The 23,965-nt window shown below is 45.5% G+C and overlaps 1 protein-coding gene across 4 annotated transcripts in view; it reads left to right on the top strand.

Annotated features, from left to right (window-relative positions):
• The first annotated feature begins 2,374 nt into the window (after positions 1-2,374).
• The window catches only part of LOC135903514 (uncharacterized), a 95,467-nt gene continuing 73,876 nt past the window's right edge, over positions 2,375-23,965 (top strand). For all 4 annotated transcript variants that reach the window (XM_070521416.1, XM_070521415.1, XM_065433827.1 and 1 more), the window contains exons 1-3: positions 2,375-2,435; positions 17,355-17,495; positions 21,062-21,216. In XM_070521416.1, the coding sequence (XP_070377517.1) occupies positions 2,424-2,435; positions 17,355-17,495; positions 21,062-21,216 (308 nt within the window). In that variant the 5' untranslated portion in view covers positions 2,375-2,423. The remainder of the gene's footprint in view (positions 2,436-17,354; positions 17,496-21,061; positions 21,217-23,965) is intronic.

Raw genomic sequence — 23,965 nt, 5'->3', positions numbered from 1 at the left:
TTCGACAAGAATCTTGTGGTGCGTGCTCATCAAATTAATCTTGCTGTATATTTTAGTTCCTGCGAGACGAGCGCCAAAGTCATGCATGTGGTGAAGGGGATATTGATCCGGAAAAGTGCCGCCATTGGATACACGCTAATCACATGAAGACCTCCACTTGCCACTATCCTGTCTTGAAGCCACATGGAAAGCTGCAGGCCAATTGCTGGAGGAAGGACGAATAACGCCGAACACAAGCACGCGTTCCGACTCACGGGAGCGAATTCCAACATCCGTCCAACAAGCTTCCTTGTCCGCGTGGCGACACGTGGGCTGGTGGTGGTGATATTGTCACGTGGTAGTGACGGTGAAGAAAGAAGCAGTACAGGGGAATACAAAAATACAAAACTAGCTTTTATTGGGCGAACCTGTGCCCACAAAACAGGCTACACTTATAGCACAACGAAAGCGGTGAACACAGTCCGCGATCGTCGAAAATCTGATCAGCGGGTCAAGCGCGTCAGCTTTTATAGAGCAGTCGTCGAATGTTCCAGTCTAATCGTTCGGACCCGCGTGCCTTCCACAAAATTCTACACCATTCGCGTTACGCGATGAAATCAGATAACACAAGGTTCGGCGACAACAGACAGCCGGGTAGAAGCATCGATAAGTTTCCAGAAACGTCGGATACATGCATGCGCGTCCCTCGCTGTGCGATTACAGTTGTTAAGCGGCGAAACGTGGTCGCCCGATAAAGATAAGTTCACGTGTCAATACCCCCCTCTTTAAAAGCATCGTCCCGATGCTGCAAACAAACGGAAGTAACAAAGAAAAGCACTCGTAGCAAAGAAAACAACAAAATAAGAAAGTTCGTCAGCGTCCGTAAAATGGTTTAAGGCGCACCACGTGGACCACTTCAGATCGTGCGCGGCGCCGCTGTGAGTGCGAAATGCCGTCTGGCACGATCTTATAGTCTAGTGCGCCAATACGTCCGATGACCTTGTAAGGTCCGAAATAGCGTCGCAGTAGCTTCTCACTGAGTCCTCGCCGGCGTATCGGGGTCCATACCCAAACACGGTCGCCGGGCTGGTACTCGACGACGCGTCGTCGGAGGTTGTAGTGTCGGCTGTCGGTCCTCTGCTGCGAGGAAGACGGACATTTGGCGAGCCCCCGACCGCCGCCCGCTCTGCTATCACTGCGGAGAAGCCGGCCATGTCTACCGCCGATGCCCATACCGCGACATGGGACTGAGAGGGTTCACCGTCAACGCGCCGCGTCCACAGCTTGGGGAGTGCCCACGTGACATTGCCGATTACCTAGCCGCCACTCAGTGGAACTCTCGACGACCGTCCCGTTCGCCGTCACCAGGCCGCTACCTGTCGCCGCAGCGCCGTCCATACACTGGCCCCGCCCGGGGCCGCTCTGCGAGCCCATACCCGGAAAACTAAAAGCAGCAACCGATGGAGGTGCGGTTGCTGTTCGTCGAACTGACGAAGATCCTCCGCCGCCGACGAAGACGACGAAGAGACCATCTCGATGACATAACGACACGCCGCCGTCCCGACGAAGTCTGGAAGCCAAAACTACACCGACGAAAGACGACTTGACGACGCGACGTTCCAACTTCAGTTCAACACGACGCAGCCGCGAACCAACGCCAAGACCTAACTGCAATGCCAGACAAAGAACAACCGACCTCGACATGCTTCTCGACGGCCACGCAGTCACTGCCTTAGTCTACACAGGGGCCGATTACCCCGTAATGAGTGGACACATCGCCGCCCAGTGGAAGAAAGTTAGGACCGCATGGGAAGGCCCTCAGATTCGCACCGCTGGAGGACACCTCATCACGCCGACTGGGATCTGCACGGCAAGAATAACCATTCATGACCGGACTTACCCAGCACCTCCACCAGATGTCACGTGGTAGTGACGGTGAAGAAAGAAGCAGTACGGTGGAATACAAAACTAGCTTTTATTGGGCGAATCTGTGCCCACAAAACAGGCTACACTTATAGCACAACGAAAGCGGCGAATACAGTCGGCGATCGTCGAAAATCTGATCAGCGGGTCAAGCGCGTCGGCTTTTATAGAGCAGTCGTTGAATGTTCCAGTCTAATCGTTCGGACCCGCGTGCCTTCCACAAAGTTCTACACCATTCGCGTTACGCGGTGAAATCAGATAACACAAGGTTCGGCGACAACAGACAGCCGGGTAGAAGCATCGATAAGTTTCCAGAAACGCCGGATACATGCAGGCGCGTCCCTCGCTGTGCGATTACAGTTGTTAAGCGGCGAAACGTGGTCGCCCGGTAAAGATAAGTACACGTGTCAATATGAAGCGTCACCTTGTGTTTTGCGGACAGCGCATCGTTTCCGGGCTGCGTGAGCGGCGGGTACTCAGCAAGTGTCGTGTCGTACGTTAAGACCGGCAGAAACGCACGGATGACCGATGAGGTGAGGTTGGCCTGCAGGCCAAGTACATCGGGGAATGTGACGTTACCCTTTGGTTGTCGATCGGGAATACTCACACCTAGGTTTAAATAATGGAGGAAGTCCGCACCCATTATGGCAAAGCTGACATCGGCGATCACAAACATCCATCTGTTCAAGCAAGCGCCAGAGTCCGAAGTGCAGCTTTATTGACCGGAGCCCATACGACGCGAGGACAGTATTGTTCACTGCGTGGAGTGTGGGTGGGGACCCACCACGTTGGCAATCTGCGGCCGGGGCAGGAACCATGGACAGCTCGGCTCTGGTATCGATGAGGAGGTGGGTGCCGGTAATGCGGTCGACCACGAAGAATAGTCGGCTTGCGTGAGGGCTTATTTCGCATGCCGCCCTTAAGGGCCGTTTATAGTCCGACGTAACGCACGCGCGCACGCTACGTCACGTCGGCGAAAACGACCCCTCTATAGTCGGGCGCACCGGCGCAGCCAACGTAACCGGCGGCTTCCAACGCGCCCCGACGGGCCCGGCGCCGATTTGGCTCCGGAGCCATTCGCGCGTCGAAGTCGGCGGAACTCTCGCACCACAATGCATTGCGCGCGAAGAAAAAGGCGCCAACACAACTCCGCAGACGGCTTTTGCGGACGGCGCGCGACTTGGCGAACCTTCTGCGCATGCTCCAAAGATAGCAGCCTACGACGCGCGCGTTGAAGTATAGAGAGGATGGCATCTCGGTTGGCGCAGCGCAACCAACGTAGCGTGACTGACTGTGAACGACGCTCGCCCGCGCGCCGATAACGTCGGACTATAAACGGGCCTTTAGTGACTGGCCGGCTCGTTCCTCGTCTACGAACATGGTTGGGCGCAGCGATGTGCTTCTTTTCGAAAGCGGTGGTTGTATAAGCACAACTGACGTGGCGATTCCCTAGGTGCGCTGGGACACTGTGAAGGCGAATGGTTCTGCTGAAGTTGGTCGCCAGTATTGCCACCAGTTGTGAGCTTCTCCAGTGCACTGGCAAGACGTTTGGCAGCTTCCTCCAGGCGCGAGAGTCGGTCTCCTTGAGGCACCCGCTACGGAGATAAGTAGGTGTGCCGTCGACGAGCAGTCTCACATGCGGTGAGTCAGTGACCTACACGATCGAAACTTGCTTTGTCGGAACCCGTTAGTACCACGCGTGCTGACTGTTGGGGGCGCTGCAAGAGCAGCTCGCCCAAATTTGTAAGTTGGCTCTCGCTCGCGGAGCGGACACCGTACGACTGACACAACCGGTGCAGGGGTTCTGCCGGCCGCTGTTCACCGAGCTCCTCGGAGAGGAGCTGTTGTAGGCAACTCTGATGCGATGGCTCGAGGCACTGCAGGACTGTGTGTTTCTGGACGTCGAATGCTGTGGCCGAAGGCGCGCCCGCTACCAAGCCGTCTGTGGCTTCGGTGATGTTGAATGGTGGAGTGGCGACGACATGCAGGTACCTTGCTGTCAGTGAACTGATCCACCAGAGTTTAAAAGTGGCCTGTGCTTGTATAAGCCAAACTCGGGGATTCTTGCACCTAAAACTTGGAAGCTGAATCGGTGCGGTGATGACAGAGACGTAAGTGAGGCGTCGTATTTGTCGGCAGGAGTAGGAGCACCTTCGTTCATGCCTAGCGTTTAAAAAAATACGAAAATGACCTCAGTGAAAACGTGTTTAAAGCTAGGTTTAACGGACGCAAGTAATGCATGTTTCGACAGGTTGAGAATGGAGAGCCAAATGGTTTTATTAAGCAGTTAACTCAGGTTTGCCGAGTGGCTGTGGTGGCGTCCCTGTTGTGCGAGCAGGAGGCAGTGAGCCCCACGTCGAGGCACGGAAAGCGAGGCAAACTGGCTTACGCCGAGCGGGACAACACATAGATGGACGGTGGCTACAAGGTGTTCCACTAAGATGATGATGATGATGATGATGATGATTTATTGGAATTTCTCACAGAGTAATAGAGTAAACGTAAATAGTGGACACTCCCGTAGGTGTCCGTGGCCGACTCTCTGCGCCAATAGTCAATATTGTCCCATTCAGTGGTGGTATAAATGGTTAAGGAAATCATAGTAGGCACTACAGCAGAATATGCAAGGAGCAGGTCACGGCTTTCTATGTTTTCATGCGCGAATGAGAGGGTCTTGATACGTAACCAAAGCGTTTGTGAGCAAACAAATTTTAGAAATACTGGAATCTTGAAATTGAGTCACATTTTATAACGTGAATATTTGATGTGGCGCCGTGACAAGTTGCTTTCTGAAAGTACGATATGGTTACCACGCCTCAATTATTTTTGCGGGCAAGTGTAAAAAACAGGAAAAAAAATGTCTAAAGAGTTTCTCCTTCTTTTGTTATCGAGCTCAAATAGGGAGGCCCAAATAGTGTTCGGAATGTCTCATGCTTAATGAAGCTGCGAAAAAAGAAATGAACCAGCTATGGCGCCTAGTGACGCGGTTTCTTTAAAATGTATCATGTTCGGACATTTGACGCGCCAAAATCACCGCAGGATTATGAGGCATGCATCAGGGCGGGATCCACCATTTATTTTAACTGCCAGGGTTTCTTTACCGTAAACCCGATGCCCTGTAAAACGTATTTTGTAATTTGCACTTGCCCCCCCCCCCCCCCCTCAATATGCCACCGCATCGACGGCTTCTTGATCCTGCGACCTCGTGTTCAGCAGGGCAACACCAAAGTCACCATGCCACACCGTGGGGGACACGACCTTCTAGAAATTGCCGGTCGTCGCAGTAAAATGTGTAAATGTGTACAAAAAGCGGCGTTGCTGCTGTTGCTGGGCGCATTCTTCTTGTCACAGCAGGTGTCGCTCATTGTTCACCAGCACCAAACACAGTCATAGGACACCCGTCAGAACGCTTGCCTCGTACGTACAAGGTTATTGCTGCTCACATTTCAGCAAGTGTATAGTAGTACAGCGTCAATATGTTGCCGTGCGACGCACGAGTATGTAGAAGGAAAAAAAAAAGTTGCACCACACCGACGGACAATGAAGCAAATGGAAAAGCAGCTGCGTTCTGCGCATTCTTTTTTCCTAATTTTATTCCCCCGGGTGCGCGCTGTGGTTAACCTCCGACGGTAAAAAACAAAGGATAAAGCAGAGCAGCAGGCCGCATATTTTTATCCGGAGAGAAACTCCATGAATACGTCGCACTCTGAAGAACGAACTGCACTGAGATCAACACTAGCACAGCGTTATGCACTCTGATTTCCCTGTTGTTGACTAAAATATACATTTAAAAGTTTCCATTCATGTTGGTTCCCTTTTTATCAGAACATCCTGCCTGCGCTCAGAGTTTGTTTGGAAGCTTTTGAGTATGAGCGCGCTTACAACTGGCAACTAAAAAGCCGCGCGAGACTTTTTCGAGCATTTTCTGCAAAGTCATTATATGAGCATGCCATTTAGTCAGAGTAGGCTTTACAAACGCGCTTCTCCGTAGAGTGGTAGAGCTGAGCGACACATCTTTTTTTAATGCGTAAGCATTCTTTTGCGAGCATGCGGCGAGATCTGTCCATAACGTGAAAAGTGTCACATTCTTTATGTGCAAAATAAATGCACATTTGGAGAAGTTAAGACACGTCTTTGTTATATTAGCGTAAATATGGATTAATAGTTGCTTCAGGTACGATAATGAAGTAATGGAAACTGAAACAAAAAAAGGGGGGGGGGGCATGCCTCCCTGGCAAGCCTCCCTGAAAGCTGACTTTTTTGCATTATTGGAATGCGTGCAAAGCATCCTACCTTGGCATGGCGGAGTATATAAAAATTTAATCGCTGATTGGTAGGTGTTGTAATATAGTAATAGTAGGTGATCCGTAGTCTTAAGATATGGTGATGTAACCGCACTCACGTCGTAACAAAAAGAAGGAAGGAAAAAGTAATTTAAAGGGAAATACTGTGTACTCAAACCAGCACAGAAGAGAAATAGAGAAGATAACGGAGACAAAGAACAATCAGCTATGGTTACACAGGAACAGCTGGAACACTTCTTATTGACATGGCCCCGTCTTATTATTCAACGGGAAATATTTTTAGAAGAACCCTTCCAAAAGCTTGGCTTCAATTCGACTCTTCCTTTAACTTTTCCTTTGGGGCTACCGTGCTGGGTTACAGCCACAGGTACGTTTCTGAAGCCCTCTGCATGTTTCTCCGTGAGACAAAAGAATGGCAAGTTAATATTCTTCAAAAATCTGATAATGTTCATAAAATTCACAAAAATATCTACATAACTGATTATTCATACCTGTAACAGTAGGCACTTGAAAACCCAATTGCAAGATACTTATTTCATTTCAACCTAATTTATTCAAAAATATATGCTAACAGTTTCTTCACCATCCGATTCATGGCCAATCAGCCATAACCATTTCACTAGGGAACAAGAACAAAAACCAGCATGACATTCAAAGCGAAATACAAGCAGGTTCCCAGCCTCCACAGCAGGAACGCAGCCTCCCTGATTAAAGAAAATGTGTAAAATTGCACAGAACGCAGCAATAAAAGAAAATTGTGATGCCGTGTTTTTGTGCAATTTAATTTAGTTTGGAACGCTTCGGCATGATATGGTCAATGGGGAATACACATGATCAGCAACAAAAATGCAAAAAATAGTTTGGCAATTGTCCTAATACGCTAGAATTTTTTGGGATCGGAAAACCAATGGGTAGACATCTATAAGCCAGAAAAGCAACTAAGCAAAAGCGAAGTAACAGCCGGGCCAGATAATGTTTCGCATTACTAGAGAATTGTCGAAATATTTGTCACATTTTCTTTATTTTTTTGCTATCTGCCTTTTGCCTTTTTATTAGCGGATTCGTTGAAATTATTTGAGCTCGCTATAGGTTATAGGTCCACTGCAAAGCATCAGCCAATTGCAGCATTCCATGCTCATGTTCTTTCTGATGAAGTATCGCCAGCGTCGCAATATTGGGTGTACTGAGCCCTGCGCTGTTTCATGCAGTAACGGTCAGTGATAGATATGTCCCCCCAATAGGAAGGAGACATAGTTCGTTGTGGAAGTGTCACCACTTGATCATACAGTGGAGCTGCATGGCTATTCCTTCCTCCCATTTCCTATACTGCTCCTAAAATGTCTATACAAGCGCCGCGGTTGCTTAGTGGCTTTGGTGTGGCGCTGCTAAGCACGAGGTCGCGAATTCAAATGCCGGCCATGGCGGCCTCATTTCCATGGGGGCAAAATGCAGGAATACCCGTGTACTTTGATTTTGCTGCACGTTAAGAAACCTCAGGTGCCCAAAATTAAACCACAGACGCAGTTTTTACATAATATTCTTACCAATCTCTCGCGCAGTATTGTCTAATCCCGGTTACAGACTCCTACGCCAGTGTAGAATACATAAATGACTAGGAGAGCGGGAGCTTAGATATATCTTGCGTCATGGTGGCGAAATTATGGTGGCAAAATTTAAAAAAAAAACGCTGGTGCATCTTGCGTTAAGCGGATGTTAAATAACCCACGGTGGTCGAAGATATGTCGGTGTTCCTCAGTAGGCCGTGCCTCCTAAGAAGATTCCCAAAATTTCATTAATTTAGAGCGCTAAAAAAGGGGGAACGCATCTGACTGTCCTATGTTTCGAGCGTGAAAGTGTTAGTGAAACTGGATGCAAGCTTTTATAATGCCAAAATAACAAAATGTGCACTTGATCATTGCAGTGTCGAAACCAATGCGCTGAGGTAAGTGTGCAAGAACAAACATTTTGGCGAGTTTGTAAGAGTTCATCCTTGACTTAAAGCACAAAAAACGAGGTCACAAGAATTAAACACTTGCCATTTTTTGTTTTGCTTGGTCTTCGTCGCTTTTTGCGCCTGATATCATGTACGACATAAGTACTCGCAAGTATTCCTTTCAGGGAAGTGTTTCAGGGAAGTGTATTAATGGTTCCTCTTTCTTTTATTATATATACTGTTACGTAATGATAAAAGAGGAGAGAGGAACATGAAGACCTTGAGGCGCTGGCTGCTACGTGTTGTTACTAGTCGGCCATCTTAACCCGATTGACTTTGCTTGTATATAAATTGTAAGTACAGAATTGCTATACTTCAAACTACCCCGTAACATATTGGTGGAGGTGCGGGGTGCCACGCCCTGAAACGAAGCTCCGAAGTGGACGTCGCATCACCGTTCTCACCATGAATGACGGTAAGCACTCGGAATCAACGTCGTTGCCGCCTCCAACGTCACCAACGCCCTCTACGTCATTGTCCCCTACGGTTGTGGTTGTGCAACCCAAGGATCCTGGAACTTTCTGCGGGACCGATGGCACTGACATTGAGGAGTGTGTTGCCATGTACGAACGTGTGAGTGGAATCAACAAATGGAGCACTATGGTTATGCTAGCTAACCTGTTATTCTACCCACGAGGCATGCAATGGTGTGGTTTGAAAACCATGAAGAGTATATGACGGGCTGTGACCAATGAAGAGAGAAGTTAACGGAGTTGTTTGGCGAACCAGCCGGCCATAAATTGCCGCAACGCTGGAACTGGCCTCCCGTCCCCAATCCTCCACGGAGTTCCATGTTTCGTATATCCAGGACGTACTGGCACTTTGTCGTAAAGCCGATCACGACATGGCAGAAGCTGAGAAGGTAGGGCATTTACGCAAGGGAATTTCTGACGACGCTTTTAATCTGCTAATGTGCATCAACTGCTCAAGCGCAGTCGATGTTAGTATCAAAGAGTTACGACAACTGGAGCAGGCCAAAAGACGACGCGTCCTGCCCCCATTCACCAGGCTTCCCTATACTGCCGCAACGCCGACGTGTGAAGATCAGCCAGCACAGCAGCATGCGTCACCATCAGAGGACGTGGTGCGAATCGTCCAAAGTGAACTGGACACGATGGTGCCCGTAGCTTCCTCTTTGCGTAGCCCTCATTTTTCAGTTCCCCTAGTGCAAGCCATCGTTCGACGGGAACTTGAACACTTCGGCCTACATTTTGTCTGTGCTGTCGCCAACGCCAGAGCCAACGAACGCCCTTCTACTATTTTCACCCAACTCTGATGCTTCTGTCCGCGTTATCGCAACCCGACTAAGAGGAGAACCGCCGATGACCAGCCGATATGTTTCACCTGTCGCCGCATTGGTCATGTCACCAGATGCAGTCGCAACTCGTGGCCCTCACCACATCACACTCCGACCAACACGAGCCGTTTTAATGGAAATGCCCGTAATGTTTCGCCCACCGCCTAGTCTAACAGTGCCGACAACTCTGCTAGGAACACGTGGTACAGTCGTTCATCATCGCAGCGTGGGCACTAGTCTCGTTTACCGCAAACACGGCGTCCATCTTCCCGTTTGCAGCAGCCACGTCGTCTTTCGTCCGTTGTTGCTGTTGGCCGCACCATTTCGGAAAACTAAGAAATGCAGCCGTCGGAGGTGGTGCTGCATTGGCTACTACTGTAGCACACCTCTGTCTGTTCCCAGAAAGAGGAGTGTAATAGACGTTAAAATAGACGGCGTACCAGTCCAAGTACTCATCCAGACTTGAGCCCGCGTATCTGTGATGAGTGCTAGCCTACGTAGACGTTTAAAGAAGGTCTTCACACCAGCAGCTGCCCGAGCGCTTCGTGTGGCTGATGGCGGCGTGCTTGTTGTTCTTGGAATGTGTACTGCACGCATAAGTATAGCCGGCCGCCTTATTTCTGTGCTCTTTGCTGTGATCGACAACTGCCCTCACCACATTATCCTTGGATTGGAATTTTCATCCCATCATTCCACTCTCCCCGACTGCGCAACCGGCGTTCTTCAGTTGCAGTTGCCTCAAGTCACCGATGTTCCAGCACCACTCCACCACACTTGTGTTCGCTTCAAGATGTGCGTCTGTCACCTCAGGCAGTCGATTACGTCGCTTTGACCGCACATCCACAGATTTCAGAAGGTGAATATGTCCTTCGCCCCATCGTCGACGTGCTTTTGAACCTGAATGTTACTCTTCCGTATACGCAGGTGACTGCTACTAATAACAACGTCATTCTCCCGCCTCTGAATTTCAGCCTGTGCCCTCAAGTGCTTGCAGCCGGCATGTTCATGGCCAGCGTTTCTAATACTTCCGAATTTCACATTGAAAGTCTGAATGCCGAGAGTGGTTTCTTAGCACCAATTTCAGCTTACAGCTCTCGTTCCCTAACGGATGACTTCGCGAAGATGATTGCATCTGACCTCACCTTTGCACAGGCCACGATCGTGCGTTTCTTCCTGGAATTTTACCTTGACATCTTTGATTTCGGTGACAAGCCTTTAGGACAAACATTGTCACCACTGTTGTTCACCGCCGTATCAACACTGGAGACACGAATCCTATTCGTCGTCATCCCTATCGTGTTTCGCATGCTGAACGTCGAGTCATCCAATCAGAATTGGACGAAATGGTCCGCAAAGGGGTCATCGAACCATCAGCCAGCCCTTGGGCTCGGCCTGTTGTCCTTGTGAAAAAAAAAATGAGACCTGGTGTTTTTGCGTATATTATCGCCATTTAAAAAAGATCACCTGAAAAGACGTCTACCCACTACCACGCAACGATGACGCCTTAGACTGCTTGCGCGGAGCTAACGACTTGTCGTCCATTGATCTTCGATCCGGCTACTGGCAGATATCAGTTGATGAAATGTACGTCGAGAAGACTGCCTTCATTACACCTGATGGTTTATATCAGTTCAAGGTCATGGCTTTTGACCTATGCAACGCTCCTGCGACATTTGCACGTATGACGAACTCTTCCACGAGGCTACAAATGGACGACCTGTCTTTCTTAGCTTGACGACGTTATTGCTTTTTCTCCTGCTTTCGGCAGCCACCTCACCTGACTCGCTGCAATTCTTGCGGTCTTCCGAAAAGCCGGCCTCCAACTGAACTCCACGAAATCTCAATTAGGGCGCCTTCAGATAACCGTGTTGGCACACCTCGTTGACGCATCTGATGTACAAGTAGATCGGGAAAAAGTTCGTGCCACTCGTGAAGTCATCGATCGTGCTCACATGGCGCGTCAAGTCACCCGATTCTATTTATTAGGCTCGCATCACCTGCAAGAAAGAGCGTTAAGACCGGTGCCATCGCGATGTTCATTTCTCCCCAGGTGCTTGGGTGCTCCTTTGGTGACCATGTTGTCGGGTCGGCCACAAGTTTCTCTCTCGCTACACAGGGACTTATGGAGTCCGGCGTCCAGTTAACGAAGGCAACTACGAGATCGCGCCATTACAGATTTCACCCATCCTCAGATCCGCGGCTTGTTGACGTCGGGAAGCTTTCGTGGCTGAAGCCATATTTCGATCGCAGGTCTTCGCCTACCGAGACGGTGCTTTAGCATCTGGGGGTCCTTTTACGGAATGATAAAAGAAGATAGAGGAAGTAGAAGATCGTGACACGCTGGCTGTTGCGAGTTGTTACTAGTCAGCAATATGAATAATAACAATATGAATAACAACAATATGAATAATAGCAATATGAATAACAGTAACCATAACCGGAACAATATGTATAATTTGGTCAAAGACATTAGGCCCATTGTAGTTATTGTAAGATTTACTTTCTATTTATTGCACATAATAACGTAGACACTTTTGAGGGACCAGTGGAAAACTAACCAATCTTGAGGACATTTCGGAATTGGATAATGAATGTAAATGTCGCATGGACCAGGAAATGTTTTTTATTGTACTTTAATAACGAGAAAAAAGCGGGGCGGATGTTACCAGCAGAGTATCAGAGATAATAAACGTCAAATGGGTAACCAAAGATAAATATGTAGGTCTTCTTTTCACTTCAGATCTTAGGAGGAATGCACACGTTTGCATGGCTGGGGAAGTTGACCGGGGAAGTTGGAGAACATTGTTTAACTGCGCGAGCAAACGAACCACAAAGACAGCGAGGGACAAGGACGGGCGCAGACTTGCAACTAAAGTTTATTCCACAATGTACACATATAAGTACACAGCCGACATGCACCACTACGCGTGCGCGAAAAAAGATAAACAAAGGTAAAAGAACAGTAAAACCTTGTATAAGCGAAACGCGACCTACCTACGCTCGTCAATAAACCTCATCTCACTGTGATGTAAATAAACTGAGGTGTCACTGACACATTGTTGCCCCTTCTTTCTGATGTGGTACGCCTCGAGTAGCTCTCTGGCTCGGCTGTCTCGGCATCGGCACAAAATCTTCACTTCCTTCATTATCGGCTTGCACGTGCACGCCAGGCAGTGGACACGTAGATTGCTGTGTTGGAGTAGTATATCAGATACCTCTATCATGCGGAAAAGTTTATATAGGCCAAACAGGAAGGTGTGTGAATGTGCGCTTGCGTGAACATGAATTGTCTATTAGAAACAAAACGAATGGGCACCTGCCTGTCCACTGCCGGGCGTGCACGTGCAAGCCGATAATGAAGGAAGTGAAGATTTTGTGCCGATGCCGAGACAGCCGAGCCAGAGAGCTACTCGAGGCGTACCACATCAGAAAGAAGGGGCAACAATGTGTCAGTGACACCTCAGTTTATTTACATCACAGTGAGATGAGGTTTATTGACGAGCGTAGGTAGGTCGCGTTTCGCCTATACAAGGTTTTACTGTTCTTTTACCTTTGTTTATCTTTTTTCGCGCACGCGCAGTGGTGCATGTCGGCTGTGTACTTATATGTGTACATTGTGGAATAAACTTTAGTTGCAAGTCTGCGCCCGTCCTTGTCCCTCGCTGTCTTTGTGGTTCGTTTGCTCGCGCAGTTAAACAATGTTCGCTAATACCTACCAACTCGCCCAACAACAAGTTCTACTAAACGAAGTTGGAGAAGTATGGGAGAGGCCTTTCTTCTGCAGTGGGCGTAACCAGGCTGATGATGATGATGGTGATGATTATGATGATGATGATGTTGAAACACGTTTTCACAGCGTGTAATTGTGCGAACAGGGGTTTATGTGTACGGCCACAAAATACCACCGAAAGCAAGATTCGCTCTTGGCTTATAGGACACCCGTAATACCTATTACAATTTGCCACAATAGTTTCTATGCATATGTAGTAACAAATCGCAAAAATATAGACAGACTATGAGTCGGGAAACCAACCTCCAGCTTACCTTTGATGAGCACGGCCACTTAGAATCCCTCGAACTATTTGCCGGCGTACAAATCTACCCCCAGTTGAACAGATAAATTTTTTACGATACTATCAGCAGCACACATAAATCTTCGACTCAGCCTTCCACTCGAAATTCTCCTTAACACGTCTTACACAAATCGCCCCTGAGTAGGACTGTCGAGAATTTAGCCCGAGAACCTCAACGTAGTGCCAAAGCTATCGTGAATCATTCATCGAGGTCTATTAGTGCGCAAGCATGGCTGCCATGCGATTTGTCGGTTGCCTCGTTGGCTTTTTTTGATGGACGGCCAGTAGCCTCCGTAGCTTTATTGTTATTATTTCGTCTAACAGCAGCACTGCGATTTTGCAAGAACCTAGATTTACGGACCGGCGAAATTATCTGGAGCGCTTTGGCAATGACCTAATTCTACTGTGGTGCCGAGTTGGAAGGGCCGTTCTGGCTCCCGCAGTAACACACGCAGACATAACAGCTGTACTTCCAAATTTGTTGCTTGTGCTTTGCTTGCTTTGACGTACAACTGCACAAGAGCCCCAGTTAATGTGTGCGGCTGACTGCATGAGTGGTTGCACTATTGCCGCTGAGCAATCTGTCTTCATCATGACGTCAGGCGCGCTCGAATATCCACACGAAACGCAGTTTCGCCGAATGCAATTTTCCTTCGCAGCCACCCTGTAGCTGTTGGCCTTGTGCTGGTCGTGCAGGTTTTTGCAACCATATTTAATTACCTGTATGTGAACACTGCCAGTCTCTACATCGATAAATAATTTTTGTCGTGTTGTAATTGCATAGGATCGTAAAAATAGCATGAACGCTTGCACTACGAACAAAACCAGTATTACTAATGACAAAGACAATCTCGAGCATGACAGTACTAATGTCCTAGATCCTAGCTTGTTGGGTGTGGGCAGCCGACAGTAGTAAGTCAGACAATTTATTAAGTCAGACGACTTACTAAATTAATTCTTGTAGAAAATACGCTCCTTCTGTTCCACTCCCAGTTCCATCATAAAATGAATAATGAAAGCCTGATCAATGAACTTTTCATTGAATGTGGAGGACAGTTGCTTTGAGTAGGGCTTGTACAGATTGAACATCTGACAAAGGAACTAATTGCGTTGTAGGAGCCAGTCTGGTAGAATCCAATAGTCTATATGGCAATGCAGACTGTCACAATCGTGGCGTGAAAAAATACACCACATAGCACATCTCAGTTTATTTCTTTCTTTAATAAGGAGAAGACACACATGCTTACACAAGTGTACAGAAGGAGCTTCCATAGCATGTGGCTGAAAGGAGACCACCTGTCAGAAAAACTTTACATTAGAGCAAATACACAGCATAGAACAGCAATACAGTAGCTGCTAAGTGAAAGATTACACCAAGTAAAAGTAGTACAAACTGCAAGATAATATAAAGTTATTAACTAGTCGTCGAATTCAAACAGTAGTTTAAGGCATTCGCAACAGAACAAACCAACAATATTTATAAAGGCTACAAATGAGAAAAACAAAACTACAGAAAAAAGGAAAAAAATACGGAGAGGAAATGAGCAGGAGTGAAGTGAAGTTTATTTACGTACACCAAGTACCAGTGAATAGCTTAAATATGTGGATTATTTTGGCTAACTAGTAGAAAAGGTAACAATGTTTACTTGAACAAACCTAAAGACGAGATATGTATATATAGTGTATAATCTAACTATAACACTATAATGTATCGCTTTAATGTATATAGTGTGCAATGTAGACCTATGCCTCTCCATGAACCCCGCCATGCCCGAGCTAGGCGCTGCCAGGTGAGTTGCTAAAGGGAAGTTGCCAGGCGACTGCCTACAGACCCGCATATAAGATAGGCGTGGTGTCAGAGGCAGTCTTTCTTGCCACCGATGTATGGATAGCCGATGTATTATTGATTGCCAAGTTTACTAGTTTTACGATTGCCTATTTGTGGCGAAATTGACAAACAAAAGGGCAGCTCAAATCCATGAAGCCGCTCCTTTTCGCAAGACAGGAGACAAAGGATGTGTAAGTGCACCTTCTGTTAATTCAGAACATAGTGAACATCAGTTGCCTTTAAGATAACGGTGATTCTTGAACACGGAAAATTGTCGGTTTTATCTGCCCACCGCACCTCCTTATTGCGTCTTTCTCCCCCTCAGCCGGTTTTTTCTTATATTCCACCCATTGGGACAGTGAGCGTGCAATTTAGTGGGCCCGCTTTGTCATGTCGTCTTCTGATTTTTTTCCTTGTCTCAAATTGTGCTTCACCAGCCAGGTGCAGTCAGCTTCCCTTTAGAAAAGTAATTACACGTATTTGTGGGGAATATGAGAGTACATATTTTAAATTCCATAATATTCATTGCTGTATTTGACAGAAAGGAAGAATAGCATATCATAAAGTAGAAAACGCCACAACCTAAATAGGTAAACGTTTATGAAATGTAAATATCTATCTCATATAGAAATGATGGTTTATATGTCTTACAAACATTTCCCTTTTTCTTAATTTGTACATGGAATTACGAATTTTTACTCTTCTAGCGCACTCTGCAATAAACGCTCGTCCAGCAGATTGCATCTTTGCCATTCCCGCATAGTGTTTGATAGTAAGTATTTTAAAAGAATCAAAAATTATGCAGCCAAAATGAGATTATAGTGTTCACCGTAGAAGAATGCTGTCACAATAAATCAGTTCTGTTGGGGAGAGATAGCTGAAGTCTGTTTTCGCTTTCTTTATGTAGTATCGTTTCGTTGTGGAATTCCGCGCACAGAATGTGGAATGCAAAAGTGTCAAAGCTTGACAGTACTGTCGCAGTAACGAAATATGACGAGTAGAAAAAGTGTAATAAAGGTCACTGGCATATGCCCGGGCTAAAATTAGGATCAGTCGGGATACTTATTCAGTGCATCATTTTTACCTTATTCGTTATGTTTTAGGCCAATTCAAGGGGCCTCTTTGCAATGCACGCATATTGACGCACTAAATCCAATTAAATAGCTACGAATGGCATCTAAGCGAAAACTATTTTTGCAGTAGTGATAAAAGGTACCTCCTTGTCACTTAATAAAGAGAGCTGTGAGGGAATTTAGATTGCTATAACATGGTACCGTCTGCGCGATAATAGACGCTGCAGAGCTGTGCATGCCTAGTGAGGCAATTATATACGATAAAAGGAGAGCACGGGCGGAAAAAAGGCGACAAAATTCACCAGCTGTTTTTGTTGACGGAGGGAAGACTGAAAACAGCTTGCGAACTCGAACCATAAAGAGGCAGCCGTTCCAACTGAAGTGCCGCAGTTTATTTGGGCTCTTTCCCCTAGATAACACCGCCAGTGGGACGCTACACATTTGCCGTCAGCAAAGTGTTCTTCGATCTGCACGTATCGGCAAACTTCGTTTATCAGAATGTGAGAGAGCCAACTCCCTTTGCAGCATTGTGCTAAGCCTACTTAGCTTCATGGTATGCTCATTCTTAGCGCTAAATTTAATGCCTTTTAAAATATTTTTTTTCGGACGAAACAAACATGAATTCATGTCACTAAAAACAATCTTGTCCTAACATCACTGCCCCACACCACGACAGTTGATAGTCGGCGTTTTCGTTGTCATTTATGTTCGATTTTACGCCCGCGTTACATGCTTGCGCTTTCAAGTAATCTGTACGATCATGCAGCTAGCATGCCCCCTTATGCCTATATTATGAATTTAAAGCTTCTTAGTTAGTCTCGTAACCCTTATTTCTGATATCCCTTTCTTGCACCCTTGATTAACGTTTTATTTTTCATGTTTAGCCCAGTCCTGACGACATGACTTCTTGCAAGCTTTTCAAGCTTTTTGTCAGCGTCATTGCGGCTACCACAACAGTGCCAATGACTATTCTTACTGATGCACAGGACTGCCAGCAGAGCCCACAGGACTGCAGCGCCACGCAGGTCAGAACCCTCGATGGATTTTATAACAAAGCGTTAGCACTAGCATGTCCTTAACTACGGGCTGTTACAGAATTCTCCCTGCTAAGGCTGACATCCAATAATGTCAATGCTCGCATGTCAATATTCCCATAAGTTGATTTGCCACGACTTCCTGAACCATTGGGAAGTGATTCAATGGACGTTACTAGGGATTTAGTTTGTTTATTCTCCGTGCTTTTATAATTTCACAAATGTCTATGTATCTGTGACTAACCAGAACAGCGAAATCATTTAACGAAAAATGCGCATCGGCACTGTTGACAATCAACAAACACAGGACGGCCTCGGTAACTCCTTAATTTTAAACTACGGTCTCTTAGGCGGACATTTAGGTGTCCTGATCCTTTCGTCCTATGTATTTTTCTTCCACATTACAATAGCAATTTATGCACAACGGCCTCTACACGATTAACGAACAGGTTTCCAAGCCTCTTCGAAGGGCCAGGAACCGTTTCGCGGCCAGTGTAGTTCAATCAAGAGATTTTTCTCAGTTTATTAGCTGCTTAGAAAGCAACTACCGATCTTAACCAGCTGTCAAACTTTTTCAACCAGTGTGCCTACCTATGAAGGTAGGACACAACCACAGTCTTTTGCTTAACTGATACCTGTTCATTGGCTGTATAGTGATTACCATTTTCTGAATAGGACCATTTCTGAAAACTTTCTGCTACAGATACCTGCAAGTACATCGAGTAGCATGCTGCGGATAAAAGTTCATTTTGTTTCGTTAAGCTTGTATGGAACATGTATGGAGTATTGAACTATTGGTGTGTTCAGCTAAACACTGAGATTTGCCTACAATAGTGCAGCTCATCAACTGATCTCTCTTCGTGAGCAGCTGCTACTTCAGCCAAATAACTTTTGCCAGAAAAGACACTTGATGTAGATATTGGAACTAAAATGCGTATTAGAGGTGAAAGGATATAATCACTGACAGCCGTTAGTGGATTTGCTTTAATGTCATCTGTACCGCAGGAACATTTGACATTATCAAGAACAATTCCCTTATCAAGAATATCTTATCAAGAATAATAAGTATGTATGTACGTATGTACTAAATAAATAAAAAAGCCCACTAACTTTGTTTATACGCTAGGTTCTTCAGCTCTGCGTGAAACTCACAATTACAAATACTTAGGTGTTACTTTGACTTCCACATTGTCATGGAACATGCACATTAATGATATTTGTTCTTCTGCTTTCCGCAAACTCTGTTTCCTAAGACACAAACTGAAAAATGCCCCTCCTAACGTGAAATTACTGTGTTATTTTACATTTATTAGACCAAAGTTAGAGTATGCATGTATATCATGGGATCCTTATACTAAATCAAATATTGTGCGTCTTGAAAAAATACAAAGAAAGGCAGTCAGGTTTATATTTAATAAATTCGCAAGACTGGACTCTCCCTCCAAAATTATGACAGAAAACTCCATACCTACTCTTGAATCGCGCCGAAAGCTGCGAAGACTTGGATTCCTTTCCCTTCTTCTCAACAACAGGCTTTAAATTAAACCATCGACTTATATACCGCCTGTACTAACACGGCAAACAAGACAGCATCATCCGGATTCACTAACACCCTATTATGCTCGAACTAACACGTTTAAATTTTCTTTTTTTCCCAGAACAGTATCAGACTGGAACGACAGTTCACAGACACAGTGTGACTAAAATTTGTATAAATCTGTATTTGTTTGTTCTTAATTTGTTCTCTTTTGTTTGTATACGTTCTATTGCCCCTCTGCTTGGACCGAAAGGTCTGCAGTATGTACTAAATAAATAAATAAATAAATAAATAAATAAATAAATAAATAAATAAATAAATAAATAAATAAATAAATAAACAAACAAATAAATAAAGTCGAGTACCTCATGCAGTTCAATGGGAGAATGAGACACACTAAAAGAACAGTCAGTAGTAAAAAAAGAACTTTACACGGTGCTTGTACGTCATTAAGGAAGATACTGTGATAAGAATTTCTTGGTTAAACATGCCTGCAATATTGACGTCGGTCATATCAGACTTCCTAAATGAAAGCCCTTTCGTCATGGGATTTTTATTGTTCACTTCAGTTCATTGATTATCTCAATGCAGTAGTTGCAGTAGCACGCAATGGTGCCCAGGTGCTCTATTTATCACTACCTTTCGTCGAAATCACCAGGCTTAATTCAGCTGCCGTTCGGTTATTAGGAGCCAGTTGGCTATCCGAGCAAATGTTGCCGCTAAATAACTGCTCGCTATCTTTATGTTACAGCACAGAAGGCAGCTACTTTGACATTGAAGTATCGAGCAGTGGCGCTGCATGTGTGGAAGATTGTATTCTGCTTCAGTACATGACACAGAAATGGCACGGAGACAACTTTATATGTGTTATAAAATGGTCACCCGTGACGCGTTCTGAAGCATGGATGCGCCTACGTGATAGCCTGATTAAAAGATAGATGATATGGCTTCATGGTGCACATATATCTAAAGTATGATAACATTTTAGCCTGTGCCACACTGGTATATCACCTAGGCAAAAGGTACGTTCAAACGTGATTCTGTGCACAAGAAAGGAATAAATGGGTACGCAAAAAATAAGCCCCTCTTCTTTATATTACGCGGGCGAAAAAGTAAAAAGTAATCCTTTACTTGACTTCTCAAGCACGTTTTCCTATTTCTCTCATTGCATAACTTTTGTGCGAACGCTGCCCAAAAAGTAATATAATGCAAGATTTGGAGATGATATGCCCCAAATCAAAATAAAATAATGATTGCGGAGAAAAATGTGCCCATGAAAATACCTATTTACTGAAATAATACATATAATTCTGCCAAAAGCATGATTTACTGCAGCAATGTGTATGAAATAGAATGTATGGAATCATTCTATGGTAGCTCGTAGCTAACAATTACCTATACGTCTGTCTGCTGCACAACCTTTATTTTCTTTATAAAATCCTGCTCCACGGATAAGTTATTTATAACTAAGGCTCAGGTGTCAATAATGGGCAATGTTCAAACCATCGCCCGTGTCAATTGGCACAAAAGTGAACGCCAGTGTTGCTGTCACTATCTTGCGAATGTTGCAACTGTGCTAAGATTATTAGGGGCATGGCTATGCTACAGATGGGCCACGGCGGCCGCATTTCGATGGGGGCGAAATGCGAAAACACCCGTGTGCTTAGATTTAGGTGCACGTTAAAGAACCCCAGGTGGTCAAAATTTCCGGAGTCCTCCACTACGGCGTGCCTCATAATCAGAAAGTGGTTTTGGCACGTAAAACCCCAAATATTATTATTATTATGCTACAGATGCAATACGTAACAAAACGCTTGCGTTTAAGGACTGGCTCAACGCAATCAAATACAAATGTCGTTCGTGGCTACAAGGAGGGTCATTGCAAAAAAAATGCACAATATTTGCTCATTTGTAACTAATACTTCTGGAGAATTTTTCAGATGTCCAATTTACTAGATCAGTTCTTGTGAAGGTGACACTAAACACCGTCATGGTTACAATCATACCGTGCGTTTTTCAGGTGCTGTCTGATTTCAGCTTGTTCAACAAGTACGTCACATCTGATCCTAATCCCTCCAAGTTCTGCGAGAGATACGACCAGACACCACTTTCAGATGATGGAAACACTGCGCAGTATGACCTAGTGTACAGGGATGCCGATGGAAGCGGCGACCCGTAAGTACTCCTTCCAATTCACATAAGTAGATCTATATAAAAACGTCAGATGCTACGAACTTGCAAGAATTTGTGGCAAAATCGCTTATGCTAAAGTAAAATTTTCATCTGGTATGGAACTCCAGAAAGAGTAAACCTTATGAGCGAAGGTCTGAAGTTAAGCTGCGCCAGTGAAGTTCATATACATGTAGGTGAAACGATGCCGATACCTTCAAACATCGTTTCAATCAATTACTGGAGCTTGAGTTGAAAACAAGCCACAGGTTTATTTTTTACGGTTAGCGACAGATCAGTTTTTCAAAGAAAATATCTTGTTAGACTACTATAGAACCAGCTTTACATTCAGCAACAATCAATCAAGGATTCCATCTCCCCCCCCCCCTTTTTCCTCATGAGGTACATCCGTTCTATACGCTCATTATTTCTTCCCACGTTTACGCGTTTTCACCTGATTTTATAGTGTTATTAAAGGCGTCGTGAAGCACTTCTCAGGAGTGGTGAAAAAAACATTTCCCGGATAGTCTACGCTGCTGTGAACAGGTCAGCCAAATTGTGTAACAGTGTCCGCAGCGTGGATCCGGCTAGGGGAGCGCGAACAACACACGCCTTGTCCTCATTTTACCTGTTGGTATATTTCGTCATATGTCAGATTACCATACGCAGCTGCTATTTGCGAATAGCTGTCATCCATCAAGAACGGTGTCTGGATCAGTGCACTGGTTCCTACTGCTAATGTGGATATTTGTTCAGGCAGTATAATAAATAGGCGTAAGTGAGCGAAAATGATTCTGCACAGCAGCAATACGGAGAACTCAGGAGAAGATGTGAGTATCTGGGTGTAAAGAGCGGTATGATTTCTTACAGTGCAGTGGAAGTAGGCTAGATATTATTAGAACTTTGCTGAATTTTGAGATTTTAATGCGATTAGCATTCTTTGGGAACTCGACCCAGGTTGTGATACGTTTATTTATTTGTTTGTCTTGTTCGGGCCTAACCTCTTTCCCACCCAGCTATGTCACTTGGTAATGTGTAGTCTAATCACTAAAGGATCTGACTTCCGTGTTGGAATTACCGCGCTCTAAACCCACCAGTGGACCACCTTGAGTTCCTAGTTATAGGTAACTGTGTATGGACCGCATTTCAGTTAACCTCCTTGGCGCCAACTTGGGCTATTGGGTATGTGCCACTCTTCAATCACAAAAACGAAAACATTAGGCAGGACACATCTGACGATTATTGTCGACGGTAATGCGTTTGGCATTTGGTAATGCGTTTGACAACGTATTGCCATCATAGAAATGAATTATTTATAAGGCGTTTACAGCAGCAGGAATCCACTTTCGTTCTTCCTTTATAAAACTTGGCGCAACATATCTCGGCCAGCTGAACCTGCCCATGACTTGTTAGCATGCTGCGCTAGATGTGCACGAAAAGGAAAACATACAGATGACAGGATAGAGTGACAGAAAAGAGACAGGATACATATAGTGCGAGTACTGGTCTCTCTCCTGTCCTCTCGACTTTTTGTTCTTTTCCTGTGTCTTGCGCAGCACATAATTATTTCAAACATGAAACAACTAGTCCACAATAAAGCATTATTTCACGCGGCGCCCCGAAATGCACAGTGTGCATGTGGGTATAAAGCACAATAAACGTGCAATGTGAAAACCGGACTCTCACGATTCTTTTTGGACAAGCTGTGCCATCTGGTGATGCCGCCGAGAAGTCTGGGCGCTAGCTCCGAGACGAAAAGCGAGTAGTTCCGGTGCCAGCATACGCTGAGAACTGTTCCACGTGCAGCACATTGTATGGTATTAACTCATTCACCCCAGTTGGCCTAATGCTCATTGAAGAGCGGCGCGCAGCTAATGCACCATGACGCAGCTCGCTAAAGCTTCGGCGTCAGACTTGACTGAAAAGTGCCACATACGCAGTGAATTTGTGGCGCAGCCTGTGAAGGGGTCGCGTTGTTCTCCTTGAGGAACACTTGTGACGTGGGTTCAATATTGCGCCACATAGGCGGAAACGTTTTAGCGATTTTATTCGTCATTGTAGAGAGGAACATAGCCATTCCCGCGCGCCTAATTTCACGAGTAGACATTCATTGTAAATGAGCATAGATCTACTGGCTCATACAGAGCGACCCAAGTTGGCATCAAAGAGATTCATGGAACACCAGCGCCGACTGCGTGTCAAATACCCATTGGTCCAAGTAGTCGTCAAAGAGTTTCTTTGAACAGCTGTCCGTGACCCGAGTTGACCTGACAGTTGGTTTCGAACCCTCTTTTCAAAGAACATCGGCCCTATGCTCTACCATTTCCACCACGGACTGTGCAGTGACACAAGTAGGCGGTAAAATGGCTAGACGGAGCGATAGATAGATAAATAGATGGATGGTTCCTTGAGAGTGCTTGGAGTACCCTAAGAAAGCCAATAAGTTTCACAAACATTTCGAGATTGCTCAACGACATGGTATTGTAGTGTAAGAAAAAAAAAACGGACAAGGAAGATTCTAAGTGACAGACGGAAGAAAAAAAGTCACTTAGAATCTCACTTTTCAGGTTTTTCGCACTACATTACCATGTCGTTGAGCAACCAGGCAGTCCTCCAAGAAAAAGTTATCCTGCAGTATATTTCGAGATTGGTTCTGAGTGAATATTTCGACATCAAAAAAATAAATACACCTGTTAATCAAAGCACGTTGCACCTTGCCGGGGGAAAAGCGTTATGGTGAATTTAGGTGCCGCTG

The sequence above is a fragment of the Dermacentor albipictus genome, chromosome 7, assembly GCF_038994185.2.
Source record: "Dermacentor albipictus isolate Rhodes 1998 colony chromosome 7, USDA_Dalb.pri_finalv2, whole genome shotgun sequence".
In the NCBI taxonomy this organism is placed as follows: Eukaryota; Metazoa; Arthropoda; class Arachnida; order Ixodida; family Ixodidae; genus Dermacentor; species Dermacentor albipictus.
The sequence above is the reverse complement of the archived record's forward strand: the minus strand, read 5'-3'. Positions and strand labels throughout refer to the sequence as shown.